At 43.3% G+C, this 24,361-nt stretch overlaps 1 protein-coding gene across 1 annotated transcript in view; it reads left to right on the top strand.

Moving 5' to 3' along the window:
• The window catches only part of CFAP44 (cilia and flagella associated protein 44), a 444,725-nt gene that overhangs the window by 84,818 nt on the left and 335,546 nt on the right, over positions 1-24,361 (top strand). The window contains exons 7-11 of the mRNA XM_030203902.1: positions 521-685; positions 2,194-2,349; positions 9,958-10,005; positions 14,332-14,431; positions 23,619-23,713. Of these exons, the coding sequence (XP_030059762.1) occupies positions 521-685; positions 2,194-2,349; positions 9,958-10,005; positions 14,332-14,431; positions 23,619-23,713 (564 nt within the window). The remainder of the gene's footprint in view (positions 1-520; positions 686-2,193; positions 2,350-9,957; positions 10,006-14,331; positions 14,432-23,618; positions 23,714-24,361) is intronic.

Here is a 24,361-nt window from a genome sequence, read left to right as displayed (position 1 = left end):
TTTCAACTTCAGACTGATTCTTCTTATATGTAAAAGTAAACAATTTTTTGCACTAGACCGATGCTCTGGTTATTGATGAATCTTTGCATTTTTAAATTAATGAAATATCTCTAGATACTATTCACCTATCATTTTGTGTGAATGGAATGGATTAAAGTGGTTCTTTCCATATCTAATTTTATTGGAGACTTTGTAAATGCATATTTTAGTACTTCATGGAATTTACACACTGGAGTTATACCTGTATAAACAATGCTCAAAGGGTTTTGGTTCTGCACCTTAGGCACAGAAAACATCCTGAATCAACTAAGTAATACATGTGACACCACTTTCACCATCATAAGAACATAAAAACTTCCACAGTGGGTCAGATAAATGGTCTATTAATCCCTGTATCCTATTTTTAAAAGTAAGCAATCCCAAAGAATAAGTGAAGGACTTGTACGACTACATTTCAGCATGACTAAGCATTTCAGCATGACTAAGGTTTTTTTTTTTCTCTCTTTTACCCAAATGAAAGGTGGTTTCTGGTTCAGAATGGGGCAACATGCTCCTCTGGGAAGGGGGCCTCATCAAAGTTGAGGTATGTCGAAAAGGAAAAAGATCATGTCACATTGGCTCCATTAATCAATTTGTACTGGATGAGGGAGAGCTCATCACTATTGGAACAGATGGATATGTCCGGGTGAGTTCTTTGATAATCAAACTAAATTTTTACAGTGCAGACCAATATATTGTTTTTTTCCCATTTTACATGTATGAAAAACTGGGGGCAATAGTAAAGTCTTCAAGGGTTCCTACATACAAGTATGTTCCATCTAGTTTTCAATAGACAGTTTACTCCTTCATTATGATATATCACTTATTTGCCTCAGCAGTGCACATAACCAACCTTCACTTAATGTTGGAAATGCCTGCACCAGATTCTTCGTAGGCTTTTAAATATCATAATATTTAAAATCAGTTTTTTTTACCAGATTTTATCTTCTTTATTATTTTAACTTAAAGTACTTAACTTAATAGTAGGTAATCGGACCAGGGGTTCTAACACGTTATGTGCAGTGCTGAGGCAAATAAGTGATATATCATAATGAAGGAGTAAACTGTCTATTGAAAACTAGATGGAACATACTTGTATGTAGGAACCCTTGAAGACTTTACTATTGGATGCGGCAGGGTCCCTATAAGACGGAATTGAGAGTCTGCTGAATATTTGTGTTTGATACATGAGAAACTGGGGGCTGCAGAAAAACTAAAGCAGGGTTTCCAAAACTTGTCCAGGGGACCCCACAGCCATTTGTCAGAATAGCCACAAACCATATGTATGAGATAAACCTGCATACATTGGAAATCCAGCATATACAAATTTATTTGATGCACATTCATTGTGGATATCCCGAAGACCCAAGAACAGATTTAGAAAGACCTGAACTAAAGCATTCTTAGATTTCTCTGTTGAAGGGATTTGCAAACCTGTCCTGGTGACCCCACTGCCAGGCATGTTTTCAGGATATTCACAGTGAATATGTATCTGATAAATTTGCATATACTGAACTCCAGTACATGCAGATTTACCTGGTGCATATTCATTGTTGATATCTTGAGTAGCTTCAGTAAGGAATTGGCATTATTTCTGAGATCAGATAGAAGGAGTCAGAAAAGTTGTGGTAGTTTCTGCAATAGATAGTCATGGACGAAGGGTTTTATTTTTGTTTAAGAGACTGTGAACAATGATTTCCTGACATAGAGGATCCTGAGAAAATTATGTGGATTGAATCATAAAATGTTAAAAATGAATTTCTAAGGTGAATTAAATCATCCCGAAAGAAGTGTCTGACATTGTGTAGAACAGAATGAATTTCTGAAGAGAATTGGATAATCTTCCATAATGCTTGCTTATATTTATTTATTTGTTGCATTTGTATCCCACATTTCCCACCTATTTGCAGGCTCAATGTGGCTTACAATGTTCCGTCATGGCATTCGCCATTCCAGATTAAAAGATGCAATTGGTATTACATAAAGAACATGGATAACATAATAGAATTAAGCAGTCAGTTATAGAAAGAAAATATCCGGTAAAGAATTGATTCTTGTAATATCTTTTGGTGTCAATTTGTTCTGCAAATTGATGAATGGCAAAGATAACTAATTATTTTGAATCTATTTTGCTCATTTGATCCTCTGTTCAAGGCATGGGACTTTGAGACACTAGACGCTGTTGAATCTGTTGATGAAACAGGAGTGGTAGAGATGGAGCCTATGAATGAACTTCTGGTTGGCAAGAATGTCAACCTGTTCTCTATGGTCAAGAGTCATGAACGATACTCTCCCATCTGGTATGCTCAGGTAAGGATATTCTATTATTCTGTGGCACTAACAAAAATAAAGTTGAATTCCATATCATCAAGCTGATCAATCCATAGACTGGTGGGTTGTGTCCATCTACCAGCAGGTGGAGATAGAGAGCAAACTTTTGCCTCCCTATATGTGGTCATGTGCTGCCGGAAACTCCTCAGTATGTTCTCTATCTCAGCAGGTGGTGGTCACACACAGCAGCAGCTCTGGCTAGGCCTCCAAGCCTAATTTTTAGGTTTTGTTGAGTGCCTGGGGTTGAGGGCTCTTTTGAGCAAGTGCAAACCTGGTGGTGCCAGGTCCCTCCTTTTCTCCCCCCTCCCGCTGGCTCCGTTAAAAAAAAAAAAAAAAATTTTTGAACGTCTTTAAAGGCGTTTATTTCGACGTTTATTTAAACGTTTATTGCAGCTACTCACTGGGACACCAGGTCGTTACAGCTCGGAGCGGACAGCAGGTAATTTTTACCTTTTTATAGTGGGCAGGGGGTTCCCCGTTTATCTCCACGTGGCATATGGCGTCGGAGGGCGAGGGCATAAAGAGTCGCTCCCCGGATCGCTTGGGCGCTTCTAGAGAGGATGCGGGGGTCTTAAAGCCTGATCGCCCTTGTTGGGTGACAGTTTCGTGGCCGATGAATGTCCCGGTCCTTCCTCCGGCGTGGCGATTTTTCCCGCCATAAACGCCCATCCCCGCTCCTCGCCTCCGCCATCTTGGCCGGCCACGCGGCTCGGACGGCTTCTTCTTGGGCCGCCCTTGAGGTTGGAGACATTATGCCATGAAGCCCTTAATTTGGGCGACGGCACAAAAGCGGCTAAGTTAAGCGCCGTTCTTCCCGCGCGGCTCCTTCGCGGAGTGTCGCGCCGGACGCCATTTTGGATGCGCAGCATGTCTCTCCCCCGCTCTTGCGAGCGCCGGTTGAGGGTGCGTCTAGGGCTGTTGCCCAGGCTGCGGAAGTACAGAGTCTGGGGGTTTCTCCCCGAGTTTGTTTTGCTGCTGCATCAGGCCTTCCTTATGCAAAACGCTGCCCCTGCTCCCTCGTCTGGTAAAGAGGTTGAGGTTCCCAGAGGTAAACGCCCTCGGGTTGATTTCCAGGCCTTGGAGGACTTTGTCTCCTCCGATGTAGATGAGGGCAGCGTATCTGAGGTCTCCCAACGGTCCTTTGCGGATTCCATGGAGGAGACGGATCCCCGCTCGGATGGAGCGGATGACCCCTCTGCAGCGCGGCTTTTTAGCTCAGAGGATTTGTCCAACCTGTTGGTACAGGCCATGGACACTTTGAAGATTTCCTCTCCGGAGGACGTCTCTCCCTCAGCCCCTGTTGGCTCTGCCATTATGCTGGGGATGCAGCGCCCGCCTAGAACCTTCCACGTGCATGATGCCATGCACACCTTAATTGCGGCTCAATGGGATGTCCCGGAAGCGAGCCTTAAAGTGGCTAGGGCTATGTCCCGCCTCTATCCTTTGACTGAAGGTGAACGTGAGGCCTATCTGTGGCCTACCGTGGATTCTTTAATCACTGCGGTGACTAAGAAAACGGCGTTGCCGGTGGAAGGTGGCACGGCCCTAAAGGACGCCCAAGACAGAAGATTGGAGGCGGCCTTAAGGTCGTCCTTTGAGGCAGCTGCTTTAAGTTTGCAGGCCTCAATTTGCGGCTCCTATGTGGCCAGGGCGAGCCTGACTATGGTGCAGCGGGCTTTCCCCTCGGATCTTTCCTTGAGGGCTGATTGGCCGGCCCTGGAATCGGGCTTAGCCAATTTGGCAGACTTGCTGTATGATGTCTTGAGGGCCTCAGCGAAAGGCATGGCTCAGACAATCTCTGCGCGGCGGTGGCTTTGGCTGAAACATTGGTCTGCTGACCACGCCTCTAAATCCCGCCTGGCTAGATTGCCTTTTAAAGGCAAGCTGCTCTTTGGGGTCGAGCTGGACAAAATCGTGACCGATCTCGGCACGTCTAAGGGCAAGAAGTTACCAGAGGTCAGGGCTCAGGCTAGTACTCGCCCTGGTACCTCCAGAGGACGGTTTCAGGAAGCCCGTCGGTACCGCCCGGGCAGGTCGGGCTCCTCTGCCCCCTCTTCCTTCAAGAGGAACTTCTCCCCCAAGCAGCATTCCTTTCGCAGAGACCGCCGTCCCGGAGGTGCTCCCTCCGGTCCTCCCCCAGGGTCTCGTACCCAATGACGGGGCCTTGGTCCACGCCCCAGTGCAGATTGGAGGACGGCTGTCCTCGTTTATGGGCGAGTGGACCACAATAACTTCAGACGCTTGGGCGCTGGAAGTCATCAGAGACGGCTACAAGCTAGAGTTCTGCCGACCCTTAAAAGACGGGTTTGTACTCTCTCCCTGCAAGTCTCCGGTCAAAGCTGTGGTAGTGCAGCAGACCTTGAACAATCTGATCCGCCTGGGGGCGGTCGTTCCGGTGCCAGAAAATCAGCTTGGCAAGGGATGTTACTCCTTTTTCTTTGTGATACCAAAGAAAGGAGGTTCTGTACGGCCTATCCTCGACCTCAAAGGGGTCAATTGGGCCTTGAAAGTTCGGCACTTTCGCATGGAGACCCTCCGCTCTGTTATAGCGGCAGTGAAGGCAGGAGAGTTCCTGGCATCCTTGGACATCAAGGAAGCGTACTTGCATATTCCCATCTGGCCTCCTCATCAACGCTTTCTGCGTTTTGCAGTACTGGGCCGACACTTCCAGTTCAGAGCCCTCCCGTTCGGGTTGTCTACTGCTCCGCGGACCTTCTCCAAAGTAATGGTGGTCTTCGCGGCCTTCCTGAGGAAGGAAGGAGTTCAAGTCCATCCTTATCTGGACGTCTGGTTGATCCAAGCCCCCTCTTATGCAGAGTGCGGCAAAGCTGTGAACCGGGTGGTTGCTCTTTTGAGCTCCCTGGGGTGGATCATCAACTGGGAGTAAAGCCAGCTGCGCCCGATCAGTCCCTGGAGTATCTGGGAGTTCGATTCGACACCCAAGTGGGCAGAGTGTTCCTGCCAGACAATCGGATTGTCAAGTTTCAGGCTCAGGTGGACTAGTTCCTAGTAGCCTCTCCTATTCGGGCTTGGGACTACGTGCAGCTGTTGGGCTCTATGACGGCCACGATGGAAGTAGTGCCATGGGCCAGGGCTCATATGAGACCACTACAACAATCTCTGCTGCTGCGCTGGACTCCGATGTCGGAGGATTATGCTGTGCGCCTTCCCTTGGACCCAGCAGTGCGCAAGGCGCTGAGCTGGTGGACGCAGACAGACAAGTTGTCTGCAGGAATGCCTCTGGTGACCCCGGAGTGGATTGTCGTCACGACAGACGCCTCTTTGATGGGCTGGGGAGCCCACGGCTTGGGAAGGACAGCGCAGGGGCTCTGGTCTCCTGCAGAGGCAAGTGGTCTATCAACCTCCTGGAACTCAGAGCCATTCGGTTGGTGTTGTTGGAGTTCATCCTGGTACTGGTGTTGAAGCCTGTACGGGTCCTGTCGGACAATGCCACAGCTGTGGCCTATGTCAACCGCCAGGGAGGTACCAAGAGCGCCCCTCTAGCCAAGGAGGCCATGAATCTATGCCAGTGGGCGGAAACGAACCTGGAACAGCTGTCAGCAGCCCACATTGCCGGAGTCATGAATGTCAAGGCGGACTTTCTCAGTCGCCATACCTTGGAGCCCGGAGAGTGGCAGCTATCTGCTCAGGCGTTCTTGGGCATCACGAAGCGCTGGGGCCAGCCGAGCCTAGATCTGATGGCGTCATCGGCCAATTGCCAAGTGCCGCGCTTTTTCAGCAGAGGACGGGACCCTCTATCCCTGGGAGTAGATGCTCTTCTCCAACGGTGGCCGACACAAGAGCTTCTCTATGTGTTCCCACCCTGGCCCATGTTGGGCAGGGTGCTAGACCGGGTGGCAAAGCATCCCGGCAGGGTAATCCTGGTGGGTCCGGATTGGCCCAGACGTCCCTGGTATGCGGACTTGATCAGGCTCTCAGTCGGCGATCCTCTGCGGCTGCCAGTGGAGCAGGGCCTGTTACATCAGGGTCCCGTGGTGATGGAGGATCCCTCCCCCTTTGGTCTTACGGCCTGGCTATTGAGCGGCAGCGTCTGAGAAAGAAGGGCTTCTCAGACAAGGTCATCGCCACTATGCTGAGAGTGAGGAAGCGCTCTACTTCTACTGCTTACGCCAGGGTTTGGCGTATCTTTGCAGCGTAGTGTGAAGCAGGCTCACTTTCTCCCTTCACTGCTACAATTTCTTCAGTGTTGGCGTCCCTGCAAGAAGGTCTGGACAAAGGCCTGTCGCTCAGTTCCCTGAAAGTTCAGGTAGCGGCTCTGGCTTGCTTCAGGGGCCGCCTGAAGGGTGCTTCCCTGGCTTCGCAGCCAGCTGTGGTGCGCTTTCTCAAGGGAGTTAATCACCTGCGCCCTCCCCTGCACTCACTGGTGCCTGCGTGGAATCTCAACCTGGTGCTAAGAGCATTGCAGAAGCCGCCTTTTGAACCCTTGTCTAGGGCATCTCTGATAGACCTGACGTTGAAAGCAGTCTTTTTGGTGGCTATCACTTCAGCCAGAAGAGTTTCCGAGCTCCAGGCACTCTCAGGTCGAGAGCCTTTTCTGCAGTTCACTGAGGCAGGAGTGTCTATTCGCACAGTGCCTTCCTTTCTGCCCAAGATTGTTTTTCGCTTCCATGTGAATCAGCAGCTCTGTCTCCCTTCCTTTCGTAGGGAGGTCTACCCAGAGGAATACTCTGCTCTCAATTTCTGGATGTGAGACGAGTCATCATCAGATGCTTGGAAGTGACCAATGATTTCCGGAAATCGGATCATCTGTTTGTCCTGTTTACAGGTCCTCGTAAGGGTCTGCAGGATTCTAAGCCTACAGTGGCAAGATGGGCGAGGAAGCCATTGCAGCGGCTTAGGTGGCCGCGGGGAATGCCCATACCTTTGCCAGGCATTACCGCTTGATTGTGGCTGCTCGGGCGGAGGCCCGGTTTGGAGCTTCAGTGTTGCGGTCAGGGATTTCTATGTCCCGCCCTGGGTGAGTACTGCTTCGGTACATCCCACCAGTCTATGGATTGATCAGCTTGATGATATGGAAGGTAAAATTATGTATCATACCTGATAATTTTCTTTCCATTAATCATAGCTGATCAATCCATAGCCCCTCCCAGATATCTGTACTGTTTATATTCTGGTTGAATTTTAGGTTCAAGTTTGGCCTTCAGTTACTTCAGGAGGACTTCGTGTTCAAGTTCTTCTTTCACTTGGATTCTTCAAGAGTTGAGACGAGTTTGTGTTACAGTGAGCTGCTGCATTCCTCTCCCCTCCGTTTTACGGGGCTGGATTGAGATTTAAATTCTGCCGGCACTCCCTCCCGCTTCGTGCGGCTGTAGGGCAGCTTTGTACCCCTCCCGCTTCGGCGGTGGTAGGGTCAGTCAGCTCCTCCCGCGGTTGCGGTTGCAGGATAAGCCAGATCCCCCCGCATCGGCGGGTGTGGTGTCCCTCCCCCGCTCCGCGGGGATGAGCTGGACGGATTCCCCTCCCCCACTTGTGTGGGGATGAGCTGGGTTAATTTCCCTCCCCCGTTTCGGCGGTGGTGAGCTGGGCAGAGTGTCCCTTCGTGGGTGTAATTCTCTAAGTGCTGAGTCCTGCGGATGGAGCTTTGATATCGACATACTGAGGAGTTTCCGGCAGCACATGACCACATATAGGGAGGCAAAAGTTTGCTCTCTATCTCCACCTGCTGGTAGATGGACACAACCCACCAGTCTATGGATTGATCAGCTATGATTAATGGAAAGAAAATTATCAGGTATGATACATAATTTTACCTTTGTTGCTGCTAATTAGACAAAAAATTTACAAAGGGGGTCATTTAACAACAGTTGATGAGGATGATGATCAAATGCCATAAAGTCATGGATGACTCCTGGCAACAATACAGATTGACTTTCGCCAGTGTGCACTATCTTCTGTTCACCTCTGAAGGCTACTCAATGGTACACTCATAGTCAAAGTGATTGAATCAATCCATCTTGCTGATGGAAGTCCAGTGCCTATTTATCTTTCCACCTTGTGAAGCACAATACTCTTCTCTAAGGAACCTGCTTGGCACATAATCCCCCAGATTCTATATATGGCACCTAAAGTTGCGTGTGCAAATGCCAGTTGCTATTTCTTTCTTTTTTTTATTATTTGATTCTTTGATAATACAATCCTCAATCAATTAAAGAAATATAATACCAATACATTTAAAAATAATTATTTAGTTCACACCTTTTCTGTAGTAGTTCAAGGTGAGTTATATTTAAGTACAGTAGGTATTTCTCTGTCCACGAGGGCTTTCAGTCTAAGTTTATGCCTGGGGCAATGAAGGATTAAGAGGGAAATTAATCAAGATGTGATAAAAGTTCTACCACACTTGATTCACCACCGGATTCATCAACCTGTGGGACCTCAGTACTGCAGGTTGCTGAATCCTGTTTAAAAGAATAATGCTACTTGCCATCCACCTCAGAAACAGCGTTATTCCTCCAGCTTGATGCTCCTGAGCCTGAAGATCTGGGTCCCCCCAAAAGATTATTGGCTTCAGAAAATTTGATATGGTGATATCCTGCTTCATTTCTTGTTCCTAGACCATCAGGTCTTACTGCACTACCTTCCTTTCTATTATCAACTGTGACATTCCTGTCACCAATCAACAGTAGCACTACCAGTTTTAGCTTCAACTTGACCATAAAACTGAACTATATCTTTTTCATTTATATCAGTTGTATTATTGTCATGTTAAAGGGTTGTCCATGAAGTCTGATTAACATAAGTCAAACATTAGCAGTATTCTGTCCCATTACTGCCTTTGCAAGGTCATTCCTGACTGTAGTAGTGGTAGTAATAGTAGACTAAGGGAGTAAGTTATCAATGTGGGCTACTGTTAAGATGTGGTATTTTACTGTTAACCCCAGTTATTAGTAACTAAGTCTCACTGCATAAATTGGGGCCTTTGCTAAAATAGCATGATTTAGTAGTAAAATAACATGTCAGTCTTAACAGCAGCCATGTTGATAACTATGCTTCTAGATACTTATCTAAACAAATATGTCCAATTCCCATCCATTTCATCTCGCTAATGCCCAGAATGTTCATCCATAGAGATGATCCACTTCATCCTTTACAACATCAAAGTCTTCCCTGGCTCATTGTTCACATATTCCAGATTCCAAATATGATTGTGTATTTACAGCTGCAGATTTTCTTCACTATAATGCCAGCCTCAGCAGCCAGAGGGCTAGAGTGCTTTGAACTGGCTACATCACTGGTTTGCAAAGATCCTTAGCTTTTCATCAAAAACTTGTTGAGTGCCCTCCGACCTGAGGTCCTGTCTTCCAGGAGCATGATGCGCTTTGCTATTCGATTACTAACAGTTAACATGTTATTTATTGCAGAGCCTTTTTTGTGCAAGACACCCTGTGGTAACTGGCATATGCTAATAATATTTAGCACATGATGTTGGTAAATGACCCCTGTATCTTTCAGGAAAAAAGAATGAGGTGGACATGAGAAAATGTATTTTTCGGTGATTTTAACTTGAACTTTCTTAAGGGGATTTAAAGTAGAATTGCTAATTAAAGGGTATTTTACTGTCTGTAGGATGCCAGTGGAGGAATCTGGAAGCTTGACCTGTCCTTCTCAAATATTGTAAGCTTTTTTTCCTTTCCAGATTCTCATTAATACTTCATTTTAAGTCACATTGTCCTAATATTCAAAGAATGTATGCTCTTAACTTGGAGAGTTATGCTCATAAATTGGTTTCTCTGAAAATTTACTAGGGTTGAGTGCTTAACTTTATACTCAAAATTTCAATAAACTCCAAAATTTAGGAGCATAAAAAAGGCAACAAGGATAGAATTAGGGCTGGGGGAAAAGGAGCTTAGCACTGATTTTCAGCACTAGGCTCATAAATCCAGGCAAATAAATGGCAGGCCTAAATTTATAACTTTTAAATTATTAAATTAAGATGAGTTTTCAGTTGAAAATAGGATGGAAATTTAGGAGCATAAATTTAGCAACTCAGCTTTTTTTTAACATTGAGCCCATTGAATTATTTGTATTTAATTATGTCCTGCCAAGCAAGACCTCTCTTTTTCTCTGAAGGCAAGGTGGTGATTCACCAGTTACATTGATGGGTGATATCACTGATGGTGGTAACCAGGGAAGTCTTTTCTGAGGCTTTGTTTTGTGAGTTCAAAGTTCCTTCTGAGTATACTCCGAAGTTCCTACATTCCTATTAGCAGAAGTTAGGGGAGCTAAAAAATTAGGTAAAACAATAATAATGTGTAATTTTCAATTACTTCAGTACTGACTGGATAAATGTAATGTCAGGGCATGCTTCGAAGATAAAGTTTCTAGATGGAATAAAGGACTGCTTCATGGAGCAGCTAGTTCAGAAACCTACAAGAGAGGGAATAATTCTAAATCCAGTTCTTCGTGGAACACATGATTTGGTGCAAAAAGGAATGGTGCTGGGGCCACTTGGCAACAGTGTTCATCACATGTTCAAATTTGATTTTATAACTGCAGTAAATGTATAAAGGGACATCCATGACATTAGCATTCAGCCTTCAAAAAGGAGACTATGATAACATGAGGGAAATGGTTAATAAAATGCTCAGTGGAGCAGCTGCAAAGGTCAAAAATGTACATCACCTGTGAACATTGTTCAAATATACCATCCTGGAAGCCCAAATCATATTTATTCCAAGTATTAAAAAAGACGGTAGGAAGGCCAAACTACAGGCCACATGGTTAAAAAGTAAGGTGAAGGAGACCATTAGCGCTAAAAGAACATCCTTTATAAAACCCTTTTTGGTACATTTGAAGCAAGATGCTGGTAAGAGAATTAGTTAGATCACTAGATGATCAAGGGATAAAAGTGGAAGATAAGGCCATAGTGGAAAGGCTATATCAATTTTGGGTTTAGTCTTTGCTGAGGAAGATGTGAGGAGATACCCACGCCAGAAATGATATTTAATAGGGATGACTCGGAGGAACTGAAACAAATCTCTGTAAACATGGAAGATGTAATAGGGCAAATTGACAAACTGGGGAGTAACAAATTACCTGGACCAGATGGTATACACCCTAGACTACTGATGTAACTAAAAAATGAAATTGCAAATTTGTTATTAGTAATTTTCAAGTTATCATTAAAATCATCAAGATTGGAGGGTGCCCAGTGTAATGCCAGTTTTAAAAGGGTTCCAGAGGTGACCTGGGAAACTATAGACTGGTGAGCCTGATATTGGTGTCAGGCAAAATGATAGAGACTATTATAAATAAATAAATAAATAAATAAATAAATAACAAAATTACTAAACATAAATGTAGGCATGGATTAATGGGACAAAGCTAACATGGTTTTAGCCAATGGAAATCTTGTCTCACCAATCTGCTACATATTTTTTAAAGGGGTGAATACATATGTGGATACAGGTGAACAGGTTGATATTATGTATCTGGATTTTCAGAAAGCATTTGATAAAGTACTTCATGGTTGACTCTTGAGGAAATTAAAAGTCATAAGTCATGGGATAGGAGGCAGTGGCCTACTTTGGATTAAGAACTGGTTAAATGATAGAAAACAGAGTAGGGTTAAATGGTCAGTATTCTCAATGGAAAAGAGTAAATAGTGGAGCTCCCCAGGGATCTGTTCTGGGACCACTACTTTCAAACTTATCTTATACTGCCTGCAAGCCACTGAAGCAGTATACATTCAGGTATAGGAGGAATTTTTCTGCTCACAGTCTTGTATTATATACAACTTTGCTCTCCTTAGTGGGTCACAATCTTAAGTTTTGTATCTGAAGCAATGGAAGGTCAGTGACTTACCCAGGGTCATAAGGAGCTGCAGTGGGACTAAAACCCAGCTCCCATGGATTCCAGCCCACTGAAATAACCATTAGGCTACTCCTTCACTCCTGTAGGCAATGGAGGGTTAAGTGACTTGCCCAAAATTACAAGGAGCTGATTTTGAACTGGGCTCCCCTTTATTTATTTCATTCATGCTATTTCTTATACCACCTTTCAAAGATATTATCAAAAATGATGTACATACTATTTTGATTAACTGTAACATGGAACAATATAACAATATAATAAAAGACATGAAAGTCAAAACAAAAAGTAACAGACCAATACAAGAGGAAGGGAAGCAAGTTGCACACCAATATTTCATCCAGGAGAAAATGAATTAGGCTTTAATGTCTTTATTGAACAAGGAAGAGTTACATAAGAAGCATGAAAATCAACAATAAAGTCTAAAGGCAACCCAACATTCTGCTCATCTCCCAAATGAATTAAAAATGGTTGCATATGAGGGAAAATAAAAACAAAAGTCAAATATATTCCCTGACCAAGAAAATAAAAATGATTAAAAAACAAAAACAAGCCTATCTCACTATCAGGCTTATTTTCAAAAGAGAAGGACACCCATCTTTCGACACAAATCGGAAGATGGGTGTCCTTCTCCCAGGGTCGTCCAAATCGGCATATTCGAAAGCCGATTTTGGGCGTTCCCAACTGCTTTCCGTCGCGGGGACAACCAAAGTTCCTGGGGGCGTGTCGGAGGCATAGCGAAGGTGGGACTTGGGCGTGCCTAACACATGGGCGTCCTCGACCCATAATGGAAAAAAAGGGCATCCCTGACGCAGTGGCGTAGAAAGGGGGGGCGGTGGGGCGGTCCGCCCCAGGTGCATGCCGCTGGGGGGGGGGGGGGTGTCGGCTCCGCTGGTTCCTGCTCCCTCTGTCCACCTGTGGCTACGCCACTGATTAGCACGTGGCCATTCGTGCATGAGCACTTATCAACACCTGTTTTATATGTGGTAAGGGCTCATGTGCTAACCACATGCTAACCAGTTAGTGTGTAGCAATGTAGCTGTGCTAATTGATTAGTGCAGAACATGTCTACTCTTTGCCACAGACCCGCCCCAGTGCTAAAAAAAATAAAAACTATTTTTTAGCAAATGAGTAGTGTGCACACTTGCAAAACCTATTGCAGGAAGCCTTAGTGTGCCCCGCAGTAGTGCATTTTATCCTGCGGTAAGCATGCAGTAGTGTTTACCATAGCTTAGTAAAAGGGTCCCTTAAAATTTTAATAATGGCACTTTGTGCATTCTGCACAGGCATCCCAGTCTGTCTGCATGCACTTCTATAACAGCCTTCTCAAAGTTTGCGATCATCTGAATCAAAAGTTTTGGTCAATCTTCTTCATACTAGACTGGTTGGATTCATCATATCAGACAGTGTTTGGATGTACAGTGCCTTCACTATGGAACTCACTACTATAGAAGTTTGACAGGAAGTGTCTTACAAAAATTTTAAGGCAGAGGTTAAAATATGGTTACAGGTCTTCCAACTTGAGTGAGGGCTTCTTGAGATTGAATACTGTTATGTTACTCCTAGAATATTTAGACAGCCTGAGCTCCTTATGTGCACTGGAAACAATTGTCTGTTGGATGCTTATTGTTGTGCAATTCATTACCCTCCCTATTGTACCATTAAGTTTAGATGCTGTCTAATCTTTGTCATAATGTTTGTCTCAGTTTTCATTACTATTTCTGTAAACCACTTTGATATTGTTATTGAAAGGCAATAAACCAAATTTAACAAAATAAATAAAAAATCTATATGAGAAAGCGCTAGAATTTATACAACCATATGGAAGCTTGAGAATCCAGATAAATGCCCAACTGCTGTGTTAAATGCAACTTGTAAAAAAATTTTTTACAAGAACAAGCAGTATATTTGAGAGATATCATCTGACAGAGCCCACATGGGAATACTCTCCAGCTTGTTTACAACAACTTTTTAAGAGAGAAACCGTAGAAGCTGACAGTCTGACTGTCAGGTTCGTTCAAATTTGTAATAGCTGGAAATTGTACAGTAATGTTATGAATGGTGGCTTTTCTGTTACTGGGTACTGTATACCAGAGGACTGTGTTTCATTCTCTTGATGTTTTTGTTCAGACTCAGGACCCAGAGTGCCTGTTTTCCTTCCACTCAGGAAAGATCAAAGGTTTGGATACATCCCCTAATACTTACCTCTTGGCTACTACAGCTCTTGATCGTAAGTATGATTTCTAACCCATCCATCAGCTAAATGTCAAATATATCTTTAAGTAAAGAATATGGGTAAGATACTGGAATTTGATTCTTAGTTTAGACTTCCGCTTTATGAATTCTTTTGGTCTATTAGTGCCATTTTACCCCCTTGGCAGGATATGGATCTGCTTGATAATCATGCAGGGACCAGCATGCCAAGCACTGTTAGGTGTAGGTGCCAGCATGCTAAGTTTTGCTGGATACAGGAATGTGTTTTACAATTAAATCAATACTGGACATTTACAATTTGTTGTCAAATTATTTGTGAGAAAATCGGTGAAACTCCACATTTGAAAAATTTAAGATATCAAGGAAAACAAATAAGGGGCCCTTTTACTATAGTGTGTTAAGGTTTTGCTATTAATATGTGTTAAAAAGTAAATCTCACCGGCTCTAAATGTAGAAATTATCATAACAGCAGCTGTTCAATTAATGACAAAATACTATATGATAATTGCTGCTGTTAAAAAAAAATCTAATAAACATATAATGAGAATATAGAAAACAGATCTTCGGAGGTGACCTTCCACTTAAACCATTTTCTTTAGAAATAATGGGTGTTTCACCTTATGTCTTCATCAATCCAAAATCTTTTAAATATTTTTTTCGTTTTCTTTATCAATTTTTGTAGAAACAATCAATATATGTAAACTTATTAGCTTATGCTCTAGCGCTATTCCTTCATCATGATAAACGTTACATATCTGAATTGCAAAGCGGGGGTAATCATGCCGACACGTATTTCGCAACATGCCTTTCGCCCAAAGCTTTCTCAAGGTATCCCCCTCAATTCTTCTATGGAGTGAATCATGACCTAGGATTGAGAAGCCTCAAAATATGAGCATGTTAAGCCAATTATACTAGAGCTGCATTGGCTACTGGTAGAAGCACATTCTATTTTCAAACTTTGCATATTAGTATTCCAAATAGTTTATGGAACAGGGCATGATTAATTTATCAGTGTGTAATACTTCTGTTGCAGCCAGAGGTTTCTTAAGATTACATTATCCATCATGCAAGAAGATTATTTATGTCAATGCATTCATCATGTTTTTCTTATTAAGTGACCAAATGGTGGAACTCTTTACCTGCTGTAATACAGGCTTGGCATAATTTTAAATAGTTTCATAATTTCGTGCCACCTTGAAAACATATCTCTTCTCCTTAGCCTTCCCCAAAAGCTCAGTTGGCTTATATGGCATGTTGTGATCAGTGGAGTCCCTTTTCTTTCTTCTCTCCTATTTTCCACCACCTTTTCCTGTAATGATTGATCGGAGTTCATTTATCCTACTTTCTTGCAATTGACATTGTGTAAACCACCTTGGTTGTTCTAGTGAAAGACAGTATATCAAGCCTGAAATAAACAATAAGGGCTATTGTAGTGGTGTACAGTTGGGTACAGTAGGTTTTTGGTGGGTTTTGGAGGGCTCCCCATACAAAATAAGTATCAGAGCACTAGTTGTTTGAGCCCTTGGGTTGCAGCTGTGATGACAAGTGGCAGGGGGATCCCAGATGATGACAGGCAAGTCTTTCCCAGAGGAGTTCAGATGGTGGGTGGCCCTGAAGAAGGCCCTTAGGGGCAGATCCGGTAGAACCAGAATCTGGGGTGGCTCTGAACAGAGCCCTTGGGGACAGGTCTGGAAGACCTGGGATCTGGGGTAGCTCTGGGCTGGAGACAGGAACACTGAGGTGGACCAGAGTCAGGAACTAGGGTTGAAGACAGGAATGCTGAGGCAGGGTTTGAGACAGGAACCAGGACCGAAGGCAGGAACGTTGGGCTGGACTGGAGATAAGATGCTGAGACAGGAACCAGGACTGAAGCAAAGCCAGGAAAGTAGTTGTGAAGGTGAGGTGGAGGGGACTCAGCTGCCTAAAATGGCCCCAGGAGGATGATGTCACCGTGGCACAAAGCTCTGCCTCCAGTGGTAGTGCCGTCAGAGACTCGCTCTTGGGTGTTCGTACGTCCGAGCAGACTAGCTCCTGCTGGTGCGACACAGGCATGGATGCAAATCTGAAAGGTCACTACAGGGTGCAGAACGTGGACGCACAGGCAGTCCATCATGGTGGGGGGGGGGGGGGCACTGAACCCCTGAAGAGGCCATGGAATGCTCTGTCGGGGGCCCGTGGTGTGTTGGTAGGGCCGGAATATTATTGGGGCCATGACAATAAGAGGGTAATGGTGAGATTTGTACATGAAACCTTTTATGTGAAGTCCACTGCAGTGTTCCCTAGGGTTCCCTACTGCTCTTCTGGGTTGTCTGTATGGCCAATGTTTTTCGCTTGTACTTTTTTTTTTTTTGAATGGTCCAAAAGATAGTTGCACTGAGTACAAAATATCTAGCAAATGGCCATTTTTGAAGCAAAAGGTTGGATGTTTTTCTGGTTTGAAAATGGCCATGTTCACTACTGTATTTTTGGACGTTTTGTGGAAAATGACCAAAATCGGATTAAGATGTCATATTGAAAATGCCCCCCCCCCCCCCCCCCCAGGTACAATCTAATTTATATTCCCCCTGTCTATAACAGATGTTCTATATGTAATAAATTAATGTTACGCTTTCCAAATCCAGAGGGGATGAAATTGAAGAGATTTGTTTTAACTTTGTTTGGCGTATCAGGCTGCTAAAGTGTATAATATTCTACCAGCTAATTTAAGATCTTTGTCTAATTACAGGGTTTTGAGAAAAATATAAAAACTTTTCTGTTTTGCAGATATGTACTGCTTAAATGAAACTGTATGATTGTAATTTCTAGGTATTGTTAATAAGACTACTTTTAATTATAATTTCCTAGGTAATTTGCCTAGTTTCTTTCAATGTTATCCTCTTGAAACTATATAGATATTAGCAGAATATAAGAAGCATAATGGAACGTTATGTAATGCAGTATCGACACACTTAAAATTTAGATGTCTGCACTTATGCCAGCCGTAGAAGTGGCGTTATTGTGAGTGCCTAAATATGGTAGAAATCCAGGTAACTTACAGTATTTTCTAAATTGTGTGTGTAAGTGGGAGCCCTGCTACATCCTGCCCATGCTCTGTCTCTGTATATGCCCTCCTTACAAATATGCACTATGTAAATTAAGCAGGTATTTGCAGAATAGCGCCTTGGAGCCCTGCTGGCACTTATGCAGTTATGTGTTCACAAATGCAGAACGATATATAAGGTTATGGGATCCAACTTTCTACTCATATATTTCTTTCAAACAATAGCTTCAGCTATTCAGGGAATGTGTGACGCTGAAGCTATTGTTTGAAAGAAATATATGAGTAGAAAGTTGGATCCCATAACCTTATATATCGTTCTGCATTTGTATGACAGTGGGACTGTTGAAGATTTGATTTTTGATACAGCCATTGAATAGGTGTTATGTGTTCACATACATGTCTAAGTGAAACACATGTAACCAGCATGTAAATATGGATACCTGGGTTATAGAATTGCTCTTATTGAGGGCATTGTTAGGAACAGAGTTTAGAGGCTGGGTAAAAGAGACTGATAGGGCTTGGGAAAAGTGCTGGTGTTGGTTTTTGTATAGGAATTTATATACTAATCTATCCTTATAGGAATATAACTGGACAAACTGGCCTTTATCTACCATTATCCACTTTGTTAGTATGTTATATAAATACTGCTTTCATACCAAATCTCTTTTCTTTAAAGTTTTATATTCAAATTGACATTTGCTTAAATATAGAAACAAGACAGTTTTGCATTTGATGTTTGATTTCAAACAGAAAGTAGGGTATGGCTTAATGCAATTGTAACACAAAGTAGCGGGTGACTCATGACTCTTAAGACGGGAGTAATAGATGAACAGTTTTTATAAGGCACCAAAGTAAGACCCGACATGCCTGCTGGTTTTATACCGCCCCACTTTTACAGTGCAATGCTTGCTATACAAGCCAATGAGGGAATTTATTTTTCTTATTTCTTTCTTCTTTTCTTGCAACTAGCAGTACCCTTTTGCTGTGTATACACTTACACACACATTACATAAGGTACCATACACAGAACTGGCTCAATGTAGGTGGGTTCTTGAGCATTTTGCACCATCAGCTCTATGTGCTGGTAGTGTGTTTAGTGTTTTTAGCAGTTTTATCGCTCTTAATGTATATCTATTTAGAATATGGCAGTACCAATCAATACTGGTGATATTGTTTTATTGATTCATTGTTTTGTTCATTGTTTTACTGGATTATATTGTAAGAAGTGCAGTCCAAGTTCTTATGTTATGTAATCTCTTTTACCTTATGTATTTTTTGCATTTTTCTTATATTTAAATCTTTTTATTAAGCATAAGTCAAGAAACCATGACAACAATAATATGATTCTGGGTGTCATTATCCATGTTTGAAACTTCATTAGTTAATCCCTTCCCATCCCCCCCATAACTCCCTCCACCCTGGCTCCCTCCTTCCTCTGCTATCATGGCTTGTAAGACGTGAGTTGAAACTTACAAATTCAATAAACAACTCCGAGCTCTAGAAGATATGGTCAACCAGAAAGGTTCCCAAGTTGTTTGAAACTGAGATCCCAAACTACTGTCCAGTGAGGTAATACATTGCCTTTCAAGGCGCATCTGAAACAGAAGCATGGAATGCTGTCTCTGAATGGTGGGTCCTTTGTTCTCTAGCCAACACAGAAAGATTGCCTTTATTCCAAACAGCAGCACTTTATAGATGAATAATTTGAATCCTGTTGGGGTCTGAGAGGTAAAAGTGTATTGTCCAAAGAGTATAAGAGGATTCAGCATGAGTGAACAATCCCAATAAGTCATGACAGTTTGCAGAATCAGTTTTCAAAATGTATATATAATTGGGCAATGCTAAAACATGTGACCTAGTGTAGCTGTCTTGCGTCTGCACTTTACACAAGCTGCCATGTTAGCAATCTTCGCCAGGAAGGCTCTGTGTGGAGTTATATATAGTCTTAATGCAGATTTATAACAGTGGCGTAGCCAGACCTGACATTTTGGGTGGGCCTGGAGCTAATATGGGTGGGCACTTTGTATATAGGTATGATGGATTTCTAAGTAGTCTGCCCAACAGCTGCCCTGCATCAATATAAACCACATATATACTTAATAGAAAAACAGATATTTGTAATACATTATCCCATATCTTAAACTTGACCAGACATAAGTCTGCAATAATGGCAAACATCTCAATACACATGACAGGATCCTGCAATATAATTACAGCAATAGCATATATCCTTCAAACTTTGCTTTATAACAAATGCCTGATTAAGTAAACGTTGAAGTCTTTACTTCCTCTAGCTGTACTCTATCTCCCTTCTGATGCTGACAAAATAAAATGTGGTACATATCCTTCAACTTTACATTATAATATATATGCCCAAAATCCAAACCCAATGCATAACCTGGGAAAGGTACTGCCCGTTGATCTAGTCAAATGCTTTTGCAGCATCTAGGCTAGTGAGCATGGTTGGGATATCTTGAGTTTTGCTATGAGACATAGCCAGCAGGAGGCGCCTGGTGGTCAGAACAGATTGTCTTCCCTGCACAAATGCCACCTGTGCAGGACCAATGCCACCTGTGCAGGTAACACCTGTGCCAGTTGGGAGGCTAAGACTCAGGCCAAAAGTTTAAAATCTACATTAAGCAAAGAAGTAGGCCTGTACAAGTCAGCCTCCAACCGCTGCTTTCCTAGCTTTGGTATGAGGGTGAGTAATGCCAAATTTTCATGCAAGTGGAATTCTCCTGAGTAGTAAGTCAGTAATGGGATGAGAAGCTGGTGATGCGGGATTGTATAGAATTCCCCAGAAAACTCATCTGTCCCAGGTGCCGAGTGGCATTTAAAGCTTTTTATTGCCTATTGTAGTTCTTTTGCCTGAAAGGAGAATTTAAGACATCTTGGGCTATTGTACTGAGGTGTGAGAGTTGGGCCTGATCCAAAAGGTCTGCCACTGCGGCAGGATCTGGGGGTGGGCAGGCTTCATACAAAGCTGTAAAGTGTTCCAATAAAATGTGGACAATCAAGTCTGATTTGTTGACCATTTGCCCCATCCTGTGTTTCAGCTCTCCAATGGTGCAAGTGCCCCCCCCCCCCCCCCCCCCCCCCGGATTTTATTATTTGAGCTAATAGCTTGCCTGGTTTGTTGCCAAGTGCATGGAGATGGTATTTGTGAAAGATTAAACTTTTTTGGGTACATCATGTATGAGAGATTTTAAAGCAATTTGCAATGATAGGTAATTATCTCTGTTACGAGGTGTAGAGGTTTTCAAATACATCCGCCGTGCCTTTTCCAATTGGGCTTCCATTTGGGTGATGCTGGCGACTATCTTTCAATGTCTGTTTGCTGTATAAGCTATTATATCACCACGGAGCACTGCCTTGGCAGCGCACCAAAACAACTGGTGTTGATCTGCATGCTGCTGATTATGCCACTTGTATTCTTTCTATCTGGCTGATAAATACGTTTGAAAATCTTTGGAGTGTGCGAGATATGCTGGAAACCTCCAACCAACTAAAGCACGACCCTGCGGTGGGGCCTCCAAGCCTAGCCATAAGATGGAGTGATCTGATACCAATTCTGAGCCTATTGTCACCTCCGCAACCGATGGGAATAGTGTCATTGAAATAAAAATATAATCTAAACGTCTGAAAGTATCATGTGCCCTCAGTCTGTGAGTATAGTCCCTGTCTTCTGGGTGGAGCATTCGCCAGGTGTCTGAGTGATAATATTTTGCAGAATGTCCTGAGTACCCCTTGACCTGGTCGTGTCCCTAATCTGGAAGGTTGTGAAGCTGAGCTGTCTAAGGTGACGTCTGCTAGGAGATTCATATCTCCTGTAGTGAGCAAATCCTTTCCATGAAGTTGTTTAAGACATGCCAACAATGATGAAAAGAACGTACGTTCGTAAGGAGTGGGCCCATAAAGGTTTAATAAGTAAAGCTTCCGTCCCTGTAACCATAATTGAAGGAGTATGTACCTGCCTCAAGGATCAGTCTCTATTACTTCTGTCGTACACGCTAGGGACTTATATATGAGCACTGCTACACTCCCCACTTCTGTTTCCTGAGGATGCAAAATAAATCTCCCCTACCCACATTCACTTAAGTTTCATGTGTTCGGCGTCAGTTAATCATGTCTCCTGGAGACAGGCAGTGCCAGCTCCATGCCTTCTCAATTTGGACAAAAGTTTGGTCCTTTTTATGGGGGAGGTAGTGCTTCCCACGTTCCAGGTTATTATTCTACTACATGAGGCTGACATCTCACATCCACAGGAGAGAAATAATACTAGTGAAACAACTCATTAACTGCTCGCCTGGGTGCCTAGCCCCAATCCACCTCCAAAAACCTTCTGTACACCACTGCCAAACAGCCACACTTATTGAGGGGAGCCACCCCAAAACATTAACATCCCAAACCCCCAAACCGTGCCCTGCAACCAAGCCATTAACCATCCCAAACACACCTCCCATCCTCCAATCCAAAACCACCCCATCTCCACCACCTCCCCCTTAATCCCTCCTCCCCGACTACCCCTTGTATCCGTCCCTTACTCTTTTGAGTCTGATTAAAGTCACGCAGTATGCAGGGGTCCTGCTACCCTCTGCCTCTCTTGATAACATACCATCAATAACAGAAGCAATTGCATAGACACAGATCACATAGTATTAAATACACACAGTATCCCTCAGATTATTATCCCATCATGTTGGTGTCGATATTCCTTTGAAGTAGTTTTGTGCAGCAGTAGAAGTATCAAAAGTGTGCCATTGGCCCTCAACATTGATTTTTGGAGTGCCGGGTATAATAGCATAAAGCGCAATCCCTGGTTATGATACGTGGCGTAGGCCTGCATGAATTTTCAGCGTTTCTCCTGAAGCGCCATCAAATAGTCCTGAAAAATCAAGATTGGCGCCAATTCATATTGCAATGAGTCCCCTCTTCTACTTAAATCCTCATAGGATCTCTACCTTGTGGCAGTACTTTTATTATGAACACACATGGTTTTTGTCTAATGTTCTGTGTGTAGCCCAGCCTGTGCGCCCTCTCAAGGCATAGGGGGGCCTATATTATCTGATAATGCAGATTCTTTGCTCAGCTAGTCTTCTAGTATAGCACCCAAATTTCTTTCTGGTATGGTTTTGGGGAGCCTCACTATCCAAAGATTGTTGCTTCAAGACCTGTTCTCCAGGTCATCTAATTATTCCGCCTGGTCTCGTACCTTTTGTTCCAGGGTCGCTAGGGCCTTCGCTGCACTCCCTGCCTCCTCCTCCTCCACTATGGCCACACGCTGTTCCAAATTGCCAGTCCTGCAGGTGGTCTGTGCTAACAAAGACTCCAGGTTAGAGAGCTGAGTTGACATTTGACACAGCTCATCTCTATTGCCTTTGTTACTGCAGCCATGATCTGGATAAGTAGATGCTTTGAGAAACCGGAGGTTCCTGGTTTGTCTGCCGCTGCCATTTTATCAATGCTACTCCATGGCTTTGAGGTTTCTTTTTTATTATTTTTCCCTGCCATCTCACTATCTGATTTAAAGATATATTTGTCCATGTGGTAGCCAGTTAGCTGAGGGGGTGAGGTGGCTTATCAGGTGGCAAAGGACGAGGGATTTTGGGCGGCGAGGCATGGGACCCCAGAGGTGGACTGAAGCACATCTGTTCTTCTCAATGCCCTGAAAATGACAGTTACAAATCAAGGTAAGATATACACAAAAAGTAGCACATATGAGTTTGTCTTGTTGGGCAGACTGGATGGACCGTGCAGGTCTTTTTCTGTCGTCATCTACTATGTTACTATGTTATGTTACATGATCTCCCTCTTTGCATTTTTCTTATTATTTATTCATATGCATTTTTTTTACCATGTGCTTATTTAATAATTTAATTTATTTTTATATATGTTTTTATACAGTCCTGTGACCCCTGAGGCAGGTGGCAAGTCCGCCGAAACATGGACCCATGTTGGGTCTTACTTTGGTGCCTAATAAAGACTGTTCCTCTACTACTGCCATCTTGAGAGTCGTGAGTCACCCTCTACTATCTGTTGCATCTTGTGTTCTTTGTAGAGGTTTTCTCCTGTTTTTCTTGTGGGTTACTGCAATTGTAAACACACAAAGTGCACTTAAAAAAAAGAATCCATAGTAAATATTCTCCTTCTAATTGCTCTCCAGGCTCTGTGCGAATTTATGATTTTATTGCCAAACATCCTGTGGTGGAGATGAGATTCAAACAAGGAGGAACTTCCCTGGTGTGGGTACCTAGCCTGGTATGTGAAACAGTCTGTAGATTGTCTGTCAGCAGTCTATTATAATCATGTATGGTTATTGAAGAACTGCTTGACCATTGGAGGCATCTTCCTTTTAATAGACCTGAGTAAAACCTGAAGGCCATGGATTACAATTTTTAACCTCTTAAGGCAAGTGAAATGAGTTGAGTATAACATGGCATTTCAGTTGGCACCGGTCCTGGATGAAATGTGAGTCTTTATAAGTTCTGATTCCTTTCACAGGATCAAGAAGAAAGATTGATGTAAGACAAAATTTGGAGATCATAAAGAAGTCAGTTCTTGACAGGATTCATTTAGCTCCTAGAATTCTATGGTGCTCATTTTCAAATCAGAAAGACACCTCAAAATGCCTAAAAAGCATCCATCTGCTAAAAATGTCCAAATCCCGATTTTGGAAAGTCAGAATTTAGACATTTCACACTGCAGTTCATCCAAATAGCAAGAGGACATGTTGTGAGCATGTTTTGGGCGGGACTAGGGAGGGCCCAAAACTAGGATGTCCAATAGCGAAACGTCCATGTCTAAAAAGAAGGACATTTTTATCTAGACCTGTTTCAGTCACATCCAAGTTACAAAAAGTTGCTTTGATTGAGCAGCTAACCACTGGAGGGATTAAGGCATGACCCC

This window comes from Microcaecilia unicolor, chromosome 5 (genome assembly GCF_901765095.1).
Source record: "Microcaecilia unicolor chromosome 5, aMicUni1.1, whole genome shotgun sequence".
NCBI classification, from domain to species: Eukaryota; Metazoa; Chordata; class Amphibia; order Gymnophiona; family Siphonopidae; genus Microcaecilia; species Microcaecilia unicolor.
This window is presented reverse-complemented; position numbering and strand designations above follow the sequence as displayed.